The sequence below is a fragment of the Melopsittacus undulatus genome, chromosome 9, assembly GCF_012275295.1.
Source record: "Melopsittacus undulatus isolate bMelUnd1 chromosome 9, bMelUnd1.mat.Z, whole genome shotgun sequence".
In the NCBI taxonomy this organism is placed as follows: domain Eukaryota; kingdom Metazoa; phylum Chordata; class Aves; order Psittaciformes; family Psittaculidae; genus Melopsittacus; species Melopsittacus undulatus.
In genome coordinates, this window is record NC_047535.1 from 2,361,221 (window position 1) to 2,376,222 (window position 15,002).

Sequence of the window (15,002 nt, forward strand, 5' to 3'; positions counted from 1 at the left end):
CACTTCCTTTCCTAGAAATCAGGTAACAGAATTTGAGACTAAATCAATCTCTTTTTTTTTTGCTGCTTATTATACCCATCTGCATAATAAAATAAAATGTAGTGCTAAAGTGAATTTAAAAATCCATTATATCTTCCAGCTTGTACAACAGTTGTACCTGCTCGTAATTTCAGTATGTGAATACAACCCAAATTAGAGTTATGTTTTTATAAGCAATTGGACATTCTAGTCATTAACAGTCCAATGCAATATCAAATGGGACTTAGCATCCCCAGTTTATTTGACTTTCAATCTAACTGAGGAAGCGCTGCTGCTAACTATATCAGCTTACTATCTAGGGGGTAAATTTTAAGCATAGTGAGCAGGGATTTAGCAGTGTGACTCCTATTAACTTTAACAAGAATCATGTAGCTGAGTGCCCATCCACCACACTGAAGGGTTACCAGTAGGACTCACAAAATCTGCATATTAATTTTAGGACAGCAAGCAATAGTTCCTTGTTTCACATCGCCCCCAGGGTAACATCAGTTCTCATTAGAGAGCTTTCAGGAGTTTCACAAGTAATTATGGGTTTCAAAATTATTTAAGGGGAAAAGAGAATTCAGTTTGGAATTTGGTTGGAGATCTGTTACAGGTGACTCCTGCAGTCTGATATTGTTTGTTGACCTGCATAAAGGGGAAGGGAAAAGATAAAGATCATATTAACCCTCAGAAATAAGTGATAGAACTCTTGAATATTTTATTTAGTACCTGATTTCCTCATAGGCTTGTGACCTCAGTCCTGGAAGCTCTCACTGCTAAAGCCTCTGCTGACTATTACAGTGGTCCCATTGACATTAGTATGCTAGTTCTCAGCAGTACATGCAGAGCCAACCCTGACATGTAGGAACGTCTTCATCAGAGAGTAGTCAGTTAGGGGAAGAACCTGCTGCACTTCCAGAATCTGGGGTTATAAGAAAAAGTAATACTGGAAAGCACCAATGTACAAACGTAGGAGACACTGGTTTTTGCAGGGATTAACCTTACACTGGCCTCCCATGAATACTGAGAGAGACCCAATGAGCTTAAATAGCCTTTAAATGATGCTGAATTCTTGCCAGTCCGTTTTACACTGCAAATGTTAACATTTAGTAGTGACTAAATGTATTTAGTAATGACTTATACATATTTAGTAGTGACTTAAATGCATTTAGTAATGACTAAATGATTAACATTTAGTCACTACTAAATATTAACACAGTAGTGACTATGTCCTGTTTATGTGCATAAACATTACACACATATGTCAGCCTTACACTGCCCTGAACCCATGGCACATAAATAAATCCAGCTGAAATAAAAGAAATCTTGGATAATTTGTAATGCCAGCTGAGGCTTGCTGAGGTTTCATAACATACATAAGTACTCCCATGATGATTTGTGTTGTGGATGTTCCTCATTTACTGTGTTCTCTGAGTTGTTTTCAATGATCTCTTTCTTCTTTGTTTCTTCTCCCTCCACAAAGCTGTGAAGAGCGCTGTCCCCCAGGCAGCCATGGAGCTCAGTGTGAGTTGCGCTGCCCATGCCAGAATGGAGGAGTCTGCCACCACATCACTGGAGAGTGCTCCTGTCCTCCTGGATGGACGGTGTGTACTTTGTTCATACTCATTTAGAGGTAGGAATAGGAAGTTCATTGTTCACTGTCTCAGGAGAAGCCTTCCCTTTGTACTTGTGATGTGTATTTCTTACAAGGTTCTAGCAATTCTGGAATTGGGACCACCTTTGTTACATGTGCACAGCACTGACATAGACAGGCCACCACTCTAAGTAGCTACTATCACAGTGTTAAACAAATAGTAAGCCAAGCAGTGAGCAACCTGTTCTAGTGGGAAATGTCCTTGCCCTTGGCATGTGGTTGGAACTAGATGAGCCAACCCAAACCATTCTGTGATTCTATGATGATTCTACTCATTACATTTCTACATGGGAGAATGTGTCTCTGAATTAGTTCCTTGAATATTCCCTGCAGCCTCAGACACTGTTGAAGTCACTGTCCTGTTTCCCCTTCAGGAAAGAGGGAAAAGCGAAGGGGAATTCAGTGGCTTGGGCAGTTGTGAAAGCAGCACTATGCACAGCACCAGAGACTGCTTCAGTGTCCTGTCCTTACTCAGGCATAACTCCCATTGATTGCAATAGATTTGCTTGCATCAGGCATTGTACTGCAGAGAGCAAATTGTCCTAACCTTTAATCCTTTGTGTCAAGAAAGCAAGGCCAAACATTTTAAAAGTCCTCAACTTTATCAATAATGTAATAATTAACTCTCTTGGGGGTTGCCAAGTCTCACAGGCCCACACACACCATTTAGCTGTACTACATTTCCTGGCATATTTCCTGTATCTGACAATTAGTCTCTTGGCAATCTTGCTGGATTTTAATGCATACAAATGCTGTGATTTGTATTTTAATATGTGGAAGACCCTGAAGATCATCATACAGCCGTGGCTTCTGATGTGGCCTTGCATATGTAGAAACATTTCAAAGCAGAGAGAGATGTTCATGTTCTTCTAGTAGATTAGTAGAGCAAATGCTGCCTCCATTTGATCACAAAACTACTTTCAGCTTGAAAGTACCAACCATGAGATTCTGGTGGCTGTCAGGCAGGAATATGTGAGAGGCAGATTGCTGCTCATAATTTCTGATGAAAGCTGTGTATGGAGAATCTCTTAACTGGAGAGTTTGAGTCTCTAACTTGGCCAGTCATGGCAAAGACGGTGGTGATGCTGTTCTCTTTCAAGTGACAAAGTAGGCGTAACTTCTATGTAAGAGCGTGGTACCTTATCCTCCACTGGCATTCAGAGACAGAGAAAAGATTCTTTCCTAAAGAGTACTGGAGCTAAAGCACGAAGGAAGCAATTCACATATCTCTGAGGGCTGATCAGTCCATTCTGGCACTACTCCTCCAAGTGATCAATAAAGTGATTAATATAAAGATATCACCACCTGACGGTGAGGCGCTGGCACAGGGTGCCCAGAGAAGCTGTGGCTGCACCATCCCTGGCAGTGTTCAAGGCCAGGTTGGACACAGGGGCTTGGAGCAGCTGCTCTAGAGGAAGGTGTCCCTGCCCATGGCAGGGGTTGGAACTGGAGGAGCTTTAAGGTCCCTTCCAACCCAAACCAGTCTGGGATTCAACGATTCTGATGCCAGTATTTCTCAGGATCTGACTTGTTTTACTGTACTCTTCCTGTTCTGTATTTTATCAGGAGTTTTCTCTAGTTTTGCTAAGTTAAAAGTCACTAAAGAGGTGAGAAGTCAGAAGAGAGCAGGAAGTTTTTAGAGGTCCTTTAGGATGCAGCACAGACCCTAAAGAAGAGCCACAGCACTGGGGCTGCACAGCACCTATGGTCATGTATTCTGGCACATTTCTGCCCTGTTGCTTACAGCTTGGAGTTTCTTGTCTGCATTTTAGTGGCGCAGAGAGACATTCCTGAAAAGTGTGTTGTTGGCTGCTCTGTCCCCAGAGAAACCCCACAGTTAACAATTGATGCTTGAAACAAGCATAACTTAAAATTGAAGAGAGAGATCAAGTATTCCGGGGAAAGAAACTGAAATTATAAGTAAAAGCATTCAGCTTGTAAATGTTGAGATTTTAACTATAAAGGGTCCCTCCAGGGTTTTAATGAAAAGCTGGTAATCCAGGACGCACAGAGAGAGAAAATGCTTTTTTCATGCTATATTTTTAACTCTTGGTGGTGGGAATGGTTTGGGAAGTGAGACATGAGTGGGCTGTAAATGAGCAAGCGAGATGGGTTTGCTAGACAGAATTCATTTTATTTCACACCATGGATAGTCTTGCTTTGACATCAGGAATTTTACTTGCTGATTTCGAGGCTTGAGACTGCATGGTTGTATTGAATATACCATCATGTTGGAAGGAAAGAATTCTCCCTGGATTTATACTTGGATTTTATTGCTGCTGGGTGAGCTGCAACTTCTATCCTTTCCTAGGATAGGCTTATTAACAGCAGTTCAGCTCCCTCAGGGCTTGGCTGCCTTTGGGATTTGCAAGAGGAGGCAGTAAGCTGAATAGGAGGAAGTTCTGGGTTCTCAGGTTCTTCCTTGAATCTGTCATCTTCAAAGCCTGGCTCTTCTATGACTTGTAATACTTCTTTCCTCCTGCTTCCTCCCACCCAGTGCAGCTTCTCCCAGAAGCACGACGAGTTATAGGAGCTGTGTCCTGTGAGATTTTACTGTCCCGTGGTTTTTCCACCAAGAGGATTTTGGCTCACAGCAGATGTTGGTGAACCAGTCAACAAAATGTGGCTTGCAGACCACTCCAGTGTTGGGCTTTTCCCACTTCTGGGTCTTTGTGGCTGTGGGAGTTGGCGGGTGGTTGCTTTAGGGCCTCATTAACAATTTACAGGTTTAATTCTATACATCTTTCTCATTTGCAGTATTCAGTTCTCCACTCTCAGGAGCTAGGGAGAAAAGTTAAATTTAGCATTTACGATGCTTCTCAGAAGCACTTTTGAAGGAGTCTCTCCCTGCTCAGGAAAGTTATGATCTTCCCTTACATGACAGAACATTTGTCACTGGCAGTACACCCTGTTTGGGTCCCAGATCCCATCCTCAAGGCTCTGCATCATGGTGTCATGTTAATACAACGCATTCTGCCAATCACTTCTTCCTCGTTGCCTCTGGGCTTTATGAAGCAAGTGTAATTTGTATTTTTTGTCTATTCTTCCTTTCATTGTGGATTTTAAACATGGGAATGAGAGAAAATGGAGCAGAAAAAAAATCTTTTCTATGCTACAAAATGGTAATAATACAGGAAATAATGTCAAAAGCAGAAGCTGATGAGATCAGGGCTTTAAAAAAGGTGCTGATGGGGTGAACTTTACTGATTAGATGTATAAGCAGCAGGAAACATTGGTCTGACATTTGATCCTCCAGAGAGGGATGGTTTGGATTCCCTTAGTACATATTAATGCAAAAAGTATGCCTAAAGATTCTCACAGCTCTGGGGGGATGCATCACAGAGTATTGCTTTCTCATCATTTGTTGATAGAAATCCTGTTGCTTTTACGACGTGCAGAGAGAAAGTATTTATTATCAAGATAAACGGACACTTCCATTTCCAGATCTATAGTGCTGTGTATCACTCAAGTCCAGAGACACCAGGTTTTTAACATTGTAATCTGAAAGTTCTTGATCTGAGGCCAACCTGACCATTTAACAGCCCAGGAGCCACCTATCACTGACTGAGAAAGGCTTGAAGTATCTCTTTTGTGATTACATTGAAGAGCAGCCTCTCCACTTTGGGCTTGTTGATATTGCTAAACTTCCCAAACTGTTTTAGCAAGAAAGCAGCTATTATGTTCCTGGCTTATGTTCTGTGTGAGTTGTGTCTAATGCGTGACTTGTTCACAGTGCAGAGCCCCTAGGGCTTGGGTGGGGAAATAAGACTTCTGAGAGATTAAAACAAAGCAATAACAGGGACAGAACCCCACTGTTTCTCTCAGACACTGTGCACTGTGCATGGCACTGGCAGCAGCACCACTTGGCTGCAGTCGCCAAACCTTTCCCATTATAGGACCCCATCTTCAGATCACAGCACTGCCAGACTTGTTTTGGCTGAAGTTCCTCAGCTGGGTGCCAGCCTCAGATTTTGTGTTTGTTCACATGAAAAAACATTCACACAACTTCTAACAAAGTGTAGGGAAATCCCTGTAAGGCCTTGATGCTTGGTAGGGACATTATGGGATACTTGGGGGAAAACCACCTGAGTTTGCCAGATAAATTCTCTGTAGACGCAGCCTATGATGAGCATTCTCTACCCTGGGGCTGAACAGCTGGAATAAGTCTTGTCCAGCAACTGCTTTTCCTTATGAGCAGTGCCAGGGAGCACAACCAAAAGTGACAGTCTGTCTTTCCTTGACTTTCAGGGGTGGTTAAGCAGGGAGGGGAAGGAGGAAACAGCTTAAAGATGGGGATTTGGTGGAAGGAGTTGGCCAGCAAAAAGTGGAGTCGAAGGAGGTCAGGGACTGAGATGTGGCTCCAAAGCTGGGGATTAGGGGCTGGGAGGATGTTGGATGATGCATCCAGGCAGTGTTTGGGGATTAGGCAGATAGTCCACTGCAAAATCACTTTTTCTGGCCAAGGCTACTGCACTGCTGATGTGGACAGTCAAATTGCTTTTATATCATCACTGGTGGCTTTCTGCAGCTATCCCAATCTCCTGTTCCTGTGCTGTCCTCTCCATGTCTCAGACATGGTAGCAGGCTGGTACCATTCTGTGCTGCTTGAAGAGATGAGGCTAGGTAAGAGTAAAGGGATGAAGTAGGCAGGATCTGAAAAGCAGCAGGGGACGTCTCCAGCAGTTGTATTTGGTCTCCTTCGTGTTTGGTTGAAGCGAGGCTTTCTGACCAGGGGCAATAAAAATCCAAGCTGCATATAAACATTTACTGCATTATGAATGTTGACTGAACTATTGCTCTTTCTCCAACCTTACCAGGGGCTGGTGTGTGCACAGCCATGTCCTCCTGGAACATTTGGAATTAACTGCAGCCAGGACTGCCCATGCCACAATGGAGGACACTGTGATCCTGTGACAGGAAAATGCATCTGCACAGCTGGCTATATAGGAGACAGGTAAAAATCAACCCCAAAAGGTGTTACTTTTAACCATGGATTGGCAATCTTGATACCCCTTCTAGAACTATCTTACTCTCTGAAAAATGATGTTATGTTCCCATTGTTCCACTTAGGTTTACCCTTCTGAAGCAGTTCGAGCAGTATAAATGTGATAATGTTGTTACTTTTTATTGGCACTGCTCTTCACTTACAGGGTTTTTTTTTAATATAACTTAAAATTTAATGGATTACATTTAATTTAGATATTTACAGTGATAAATTTAATAGAGAGCATTGCATGTTTACAAGATATGTAAATGAACTGTATTTATACAAATTAATATCCTTGAGAGTGAGCAAGGCAGCAGTTTAATGCTTCCTTCAGCCCCTTCTGTGCTGCTGCAGCACTGATCCATCTCAGGCACCAACAAAAGGTGATAAATCCTCAGAATTTATAAACCAGAGCCTTCACCCATAAATCCATCAGAGGAGGTGATAATATTGTTTTACAAAGGTGTCATGGATTCAGCAAAATGACTACACAGCAAAGTCAAAATAGGATTGCAGCACATGTTGGCTTAGCCCTGCTCATTGGAATTTCTTATTTCTTGCTTCATTGTATAATCATCAGGTCTTTATAACACACAAAGAGACTGACCTTCAGGGCTCAGAAGGATGTGCTCTTCCCCATTAAACATGGAAGTTCCTCCATTCCATTTATCGACAGTGGTCATTGGAGGTGGATCTTGAGGTGACATCAGGATTTGCACGTGGTTGACTATGGTGGGAATATGAATTACTTCAAATTAATTTAATGGAGAAGACATCAGGGAGTCTCTCTTCCCCCATCCTCCATCTGGAGACAGTGATTTGAGCCATTGCCAACAAAAGCTCTCTCTTTCTCTCCTTTTGGAGACAGTTGCACTAGAGGAAGCAATAGTGCAGCCTGGACACTTACACAGTCCCCAGTTGTCCCCATGTCAATCCCAAGTGCTGGCCATGCTCAGGAAGTTAACACAGGCCCTCTCTCTCTAAGTCTCCTCATTTGATTATTGCAGACCTAGGTTGATTTCTGGCTGTAGGTGAATCAACACTGTGAGAGCTGTCAGGAGCTCCCAGCAGCAGCCCAGTGCTGAGCCAGCTTCTTTGCTCAACTGCCAATATAACTCATGTCGGGAGGGAGGAAAGGAGGTGGCAAGTAGCAAGCTCACCTACCCCTTCCTGGAGCAGGGAAGTAAAATGTAGACACTGAAAGGAGAGGCTGAAGAGCAGAAACACAGGAGAGTGGAGGGATGAATGAGAGCAGAAGAAAGTTCAGTGAACTGTCAGTTTGGAAAGCTTTTCTAGAGCAGCAAGAAGCTGCATTAGCCTAGAAATTCCCACCTTTCAAATGGGTTCTCAGAAGGTTAAAACATATTTATATATCAGACTTTAATCAGCCTTCAAGTAGGGAAGGGAAACCTTAGGCTCATTATGTTCAATTGGAGTCTGGCCTCTCACTTGGGCTGGGACAGCATGTTGCCTGTGATGGTTTGTTCTCCACAGGCACACAAACCCTTACCTTGCTGTTAACTACAGCTTGCTGAGGGCACATTGCCCTTTGATTTCAGTGAGGACAGCAGTGGGCACAAGGTCTTTAAAAGCCTAAATTGCTTTCCCTACTTAGGTGTTCATACAGCATGGACAATGAGACAGAGTAGTCAGCACTGTTGTAGCTTAAAGTCTATTTTACGCTCTGGATCTCCTGCAAGTGTTGCAGTGTTACAGTGTAATTGCAAGTATAGCAGGAGAATGCTGCTGCACAACAAGGTAGTGTTCTCCATTAAATTATACAAGGCACTGCAAAATTTTTCTTCAGAATAACAGGTATTCTGAATAACCACAATAAAAATGTAAATACACTTTAGCTCCTAAATAATAAGTCCTAAATAATGCTAGGGATCATTGTCTTGTGCAGAAGAACATATATTTAGATAAATATCTGTGGGGATAAAATGGTCATAAAGGTCCATACACTTACAAGTGTAATTGCCACCTTCGTTCCCTACCTGTTTTCCAGGAAGGAGCTCTGCACTGAGTATCTAGGAAATCAGCAAACACTATTAATAACTCGAGGAAGCTTTGTGCTCTGCTGCAATGACTGCCTGTGTCACATAAATGTATGTTTTGCAAACTGGAAAGGAATAATAGCAGAAGCGCAGTGAGAAGCTGAGGATGGGGTGTCTGAGAGCTGAGCAGCTGACAGGAAAAGCGAACATACTGTTTGAACTTTGTTTTCTATATTGCTGTTGAAACTAAAGCTCACAGAACAAATAGCACGTTTGTTATAACTCTGTGAGCAGACTAATTCTGTTGTTGTTGTGTTTGCACCTGCATCTTTCCTCTACAGGATGGCAATCTGCAGGTTAGTGTGTTTTGGATGGCTTTTAGTGTGTGTGTGTGCTACGTAAGTGTAGCATGGTTTCAAAATAAACAAACAGAAAAGCCTAAAATGCTTTTTACAGCATTATTGTGTGAGGAAAACATATCTGGAAAGAATGTAGGTGTGTGGGGTAAGTTCATCTGTTAAACAGGCTGTCTCATGCTTAATATTTTCTGAAATTGCTTTCATTAATTCTACAGGTGACAGCCATATTATCCTATCCCAACCCAAATAATTATAGTACATATTAAAGTTCAGTGGATATTATAATACAAATGTCCCCAGATAGGCAGAAAGCAATGTAAATTAAACAAGAAACATAACTAGGGCTTAGCAGCTCATTTTGTAATTTAATTGAACAATGTATCTGGGTGTTAATGGTGCTATGGACACATTAGATTGATATGTTGCAAAGGAAAGATGTTTAAGTAGAAAGCTAATTCCTGCTGTGATTATTCTTATGTTCCAGAGGAGTCATTATTAGTATTCTTTGTATAAAATTCATTAGCGGTAGCTGCTTGATCTCCAAATAAGTAAGTTGGTTAAATTGTTAGTAGAAAAGGCTAATTATGTAAATAGATTAGGTCGTCAATATTTCATTTCCAGATGCTTTTCTCCCTGCTAGGTAATGCTTCATCTTCTATAAATATAGAATGATACAGTGCACTATTGACTGAGTATTCATCTCGCTGGGTACAGTGCTCTCCTGCTAACTAGTAGAGCTGTATACAGCAGCAGAGGCATAAGGCATCTTAATATGATCTTCATTGCATTTCATTTGCTCTGAGTGTTTCAGTCCTAATGTTACCCACTCTTTGTAGGTTACTTCCTTTGCAGCTGAACTTCCCTGAGAGCAGCAGGGAGAGCAGCCAGTGCCACTGGTGATTCCCTGGGCTCTTTCCTTTCCTGTTTGTCCCAGGCTCCTCTCTCTTTGGGTCCAGTCTGAACTCCTGAAGTTGGATGTGTAACTAGTAGCTATGTGGATGCTTGCTGCAGTTAAATCACTAGCTAGGCCTTTTGTTTTCTTCAGTTATTTTTAGCAAACTGTGATCATCTGAAGCTGCAAAAGTAATGCTCTTCTTATACACTGACTGTGTTCATTGCAGTTTTGCCTGGCTTGCACCACACATTAATCTTTTATTACTGATCATTATATTAACTCTCACCTGCCAGCTGTGAAATGACCTGCAGAAAGACATTTAACAATTGCCTCTATCCACTGAGTTTACAATATACACTTTAATCAATGCTCAGGATTAAATTAATGCTGATAGGCAATTTCCAATATCTGGCATCCATGCGATAAGGGAATTGCACTTTTCTGGGCTTCTTTTTCTGTTTGTTATTAACTGAAAAGGTCTCTCTGTATTTCACGGTGGATCATGTAAACTGTAGGACTGACTCGCTGCAGAATCTTGAAACCACTGAATTGTGTCAAGCACAGAATCAGCTGCTTTCTGTAGGACCTTAGTTGGGCTTTTCAAAGTAGGAAACATTAGGAATGCTGAAACTGGTTGTGTAGGACAATGAAAGAGACTTTTTGGCAGATTTCATCATGTATCCAGTAGGGACATATTTTGAACAGTGCGTGGAAGGTGCAATTTAAAGCAATCTGTGTATAGTGTTTGCAGGTTCAGATATTAAAAATGTGGGCAATTTTGGAGAACATACTACACTAAGGAGCATGAAAGTGATTTGTCTTGGGGTTTTATACTACTGAGCATCCCTGGAGTAGGAGATGAAAAGCAAATTTGAGCTTTAGTTACTCAGAACACACACAAAAAAGACAAAGGAGTCTATTTTCTCCTAGTTGGTATAAATCTGGTGCAGTGACAGCATGGAGGGAAAGTAAAACTACACAGTGCTGGAGAGCACTTTACTCACTATTACTTCATAGAGCACATTCCCTTTCAATCCTCATTACCACTAAGAGGACCATATGCTTTTAAAGAAGGTGTATAAGCCTTCTGTAATAAAGAGAAAGCAAAGAGATGGGGGTTTTTTTATAAAGTATCTTATTCCCTATCAATTTCTTATGGTTGATGAATGGGATTGTCAAGGTCCAGGAAACAAGAATGCACTTTGTTAACCAAGGTAATATTAACTAATGCAAATTTTGCAGGATATAATTGGAAAGAGATTAATGCATTTTCAGTTAACAGCACTTTGTGTGCCCAAGATATCGCACCACTCCACTGATATCATCATCCACAGTATATTACTCAAATAAATGAGCAATAATTTTGTACTTCATTCATCAACAACAACGTCCCTGGGTAAAAGTCAGAAGCAGACTAAGCTACAGCATTTGATTGGATCCTGTCTCATATACTTCATTGCAGGTGTCAAGAAGAGTGTCCTATTGGGACATACGGCTTTCAGTGCACACAAAGATGTGACTGCCAGAATGGTGCAAAGTGTTACCATGTAAATGGAGCATGCATATGTGATCCTGGATTTAAAGGGATTTATTGCCAAGAAAGAATGTGTCCAGAAGGGTTTTACGGCCTCAAATGCAACAAGAGATGTCCTTGCAATATCACCAACACTCTCAGGTACGTACATTGAATCATACAGTAGTGCGGGGACTGGTCAAATAAAAGCATTGGGAATATACTTACTTACACCTACTCCCTTTTCTGTTCTAGTTTTAATTAAGAACACAGTTCATCTGGCTTGCAACCTTTGACTTAAGTGACCTTAGGTTTGGAACCATGAGCCTCAGTCCAGCCAGCTACTAAGCATGTATCTGTTAACCATCAAAACAGTTCTTCTACAGCCTGAAACAACCTGGCATATGGCCTTATACTGTAGCTGTAGTCTTCTAGGCATAAGAATAGTCATACGATGCCCATATGTATGTCAAATGTCCCACTGAAGTTTAAAAATAAGGATATATTTACTCAAATCCATCACTTTGTCTCTTTTTATGACATGGGTTTTCCTGTTAGATCCATAGACAGCAAGGGGACTTTCAAAATGAAACCTAATTTGCTTCAGTTTATGTCTGGTGGCAAATTACCTTGTTGAAAACACTTGAGGCAGATGTATAAATAGACTGAAATCAATATCCTCAAGTCAGCCTATGGAACTGGAGCAACGTTGACATTGTCAAAGTAGATTTCTCATGTGCGCCTATTTTTGCTCTCCATTCAGTATGCGTACATGTGAAATATTCAGGAAGATAAAGATCAGGGAAATATACCTAAAATGGAATAACCCCACTTAAAAGGTCAGGTTTTGATGGTTTATTGCCTTTTGCTTTTTTTAGGACCTGATTCTTGAGGTTCTCACTACTAAGAGCTAGAACCGCAAACAGACTTGAGCACTTAACACGAGATCAGTTGAATTAACTTTCCCATTCTAGGCTTGAATAAGTTTTTCAAACCCTGAAAAAAAGAACTTAAGACTCTTCCTTATTATTTATTTTCCTTTTTACCTTTTGTAACTTCTTGCCTGTTTACTGACTGCTGGAATTGCTATCTGGAGATTCCTTACTTCCTCACATGCAATAAAGGGAGCGTGGACAGCAAAACCACCCTGGCCTGAGCTATTCTGCTGGACTAGAGTGCCCACATTTCCTTGCCATGCCTGCAAGTTGCTGAGTCCCTCAGCTCCCACTTGATTTCCTCCGTTTTCTGTCCATTAACGTTAGGCATTCATAGCCAAGTCAGGATGGTATAGGCTTCAGAGGGAGCTGGGGATAATTGATGCCCAAGCAAATCTGCCCTTGATACGGACATTCTTCAGTTTCCAACCAGACAGGCAGGGACCTGACTGCCTTGCTGATGATGGCAAACCTACCTTGCAGTCTTGCAGCCTGTGAAAATACAAACACTCTCCTCAATTATGCATGCAAGCAATCCCACCTAATTTGTGTGCATGCACACACACACTCACACACCCCCTCCACTTCAGGCAAATCTGTTTGTGTGCTTGAGATAGACTCCATTTGTCTCAGTCTTGGAAACAAACAAGTGACCTTTCTTGTGGATTCAAGTTCAGCTGTGAGTGGTGAGGCTTTGCTTAACTGAAAGTCAAAGCTCACAATGGCTTATTTAAAAGCCTTGTAATTCTGATGATACGAGTCCTCTACGGAGAGCTCCAGCTCTGCTGGGTTTGCCTGCAAGGAACCAGTGTTTGACACCTCAGAGGAGCTCTGTACAACAGGCTTCTATCACTCCTGATTATTTTGTGTATCACAAAATCGTGGCCAAAAAAAGTAATACCCATAAAGCAAACAGCTAATGTTGTATTGTACCAAGGATAGGGGTGTCAGGAGTTACTGCAGTGAGCTAAGGTATGAATTCCTGCATATCACACCACACAGTGTGAAAACCTGCTCCACTGTGAAAGCTCTTCTTCATGTGACCTGGAGGGTGAAAATGCACTCGTGGACACTAGCTGATGTGTTGGTCCTCACCCCAACTCCTGGCCTGCAGAAAGCTGCTTGTGTGCTTGTTTTCCCGTAAAGCTGGACACAGAGTGGAAGGACTGCAGGCCACTGGCAGGGCTGAGCTTGGCTGCTCTTTCTCAGCTAAGGGTTCAATTCAGTAAAAGTCTTTTAAGTGGGGGAAGGCTTTGGATTTGAGGGTGCAGGAATTCATCCTGGGTTACTCAAAGAGGTGCTCTGGGGGTTTGCCAGAAGATCCTTCCTGAAAGAGGGGACTGGCACAATCCAGCTGTGGAGAAGGATGAGGTCTCAAGTTGGATCGAATCCTCTTGCAGCTCTTTTCTGGGCACATGGTCATTCTCACACACCATGTGCCTGACAGATATGTTTTAATGCCTTCCCTCCCATCACTGTTCCATCAGCTTCACTGGCAGCCTCCTCTGCTCAGATGGTATCACCATTTCCTTAATAAATGAGTCTAGTCTCTCCATTGATAAAATCTCCCTTTTCCCTACATCTTATCCCCGCTGTTATGGAACAAAGAGGTACTTGCCAGCTGTAGATCAGTAAATGTTCTTTCATTTATCCACGGTATTTCAGCTTTCCACTTTTCAATGAGCTCCTTAGAGTGCAGTCAATTCCTGAGCCAGGGAGTGTCGGAGCTGATGGAAAATGACCTTCTCCAAAGGCACTGATTGTTTTACCAGTCCCATACAGTGCACTTCCCACCCATCTCCTCCCATTCTTCTGCTGAATCTTTGTCATGACTGGAATTGGTCTTCCAAAGTGATTCATTTACTGACAGCCATCTATTTTCCCTAGAAGCAGTTTAAACTGTTGGCTACTTGTAGCGATACCTTGGTGGGCAGGATAATTATATATAAACACTGAAAGAAGGTGATGGAAGCTTACTTATTTCTGTCAGTGCTTTTGATTCATTTGATTTAGTTATTCAAGAGCTGGAATAGGAAGTTTTAAAGGCTTTGAGGAGCAGGTTGGGGAGGAGCATTAAGAAATACACAATCAGCTTTTCTATTTTCATAGATGTATTTTAATGTCTGAAGAGATCAGTGTGATCATCTAGTCTAACCTCCTGCATAGTAATGGCTGAAGAGCATCATCCAATAATTTCTGCATCAAAGCACGCTGAAAGACACTTTGTATGGAACCTCTGAACAACTGCGGAGTTATGTAGTTTAGAATGTGTTGGTGACATGGCCTGTCCTTCCACAGGGAAGGGTACACCTACGAAAATCCCCCTATGCAAAAAGCCCACTTTACAATAGTCAGAAAGGCATAACCCTGGCTTGCTCTTCTGAAAAGCAGAGAGGGAAGTGAATAGCTGGAATAGTGAGCAATGCTGAGGAGCCAGCATGCAGAGCCATATGCCTTTAGTAATGTCTTTCCCAGGTCAGAGACATGAGAAGGGAAGGAAGACACTGTGACAATGAAATGAAATGGATACATCTCCAGAGATGTATCCAATTATTGCCTCAACACTGAAAAGTCTGAAGGTCCAAACCCCATGTACCTTACACGAAGTTTTGCCTTGACCCAAGTCAACAACGTGCTTGGA

At 42.0% G+C, this 15,002-nt stretch overlaps 1 protein-coding gene across 1 annotated transcript in view; it reads left to right on the forward strand.

The window, feature by feature from the left end:
- MEGF11 (multiple EGF like domains 11) overlaps nt 1-15,002 on the forward strand; it is a 202,619-nt gene that overhangs the window by 105,639 nt on the left and 81,978 nt on the right. The window contains exons 7-9 of the mRNA XM_013128970.3: nt 1,505-1,625; nt 6,493-6,629; nt 11,376-11,588. Of these exons, the coding sequence (XP_012984424.2) occupies nt 1,505-1,625; nt 6,493-6,629; nt 11,376-11,588 (471 nt within the window). The remainder of the gene's footprint in view (nt 1-1,504; nt 1,626-6,492; nt 6,630-11,375; nt 11,589-15,002) is intronic.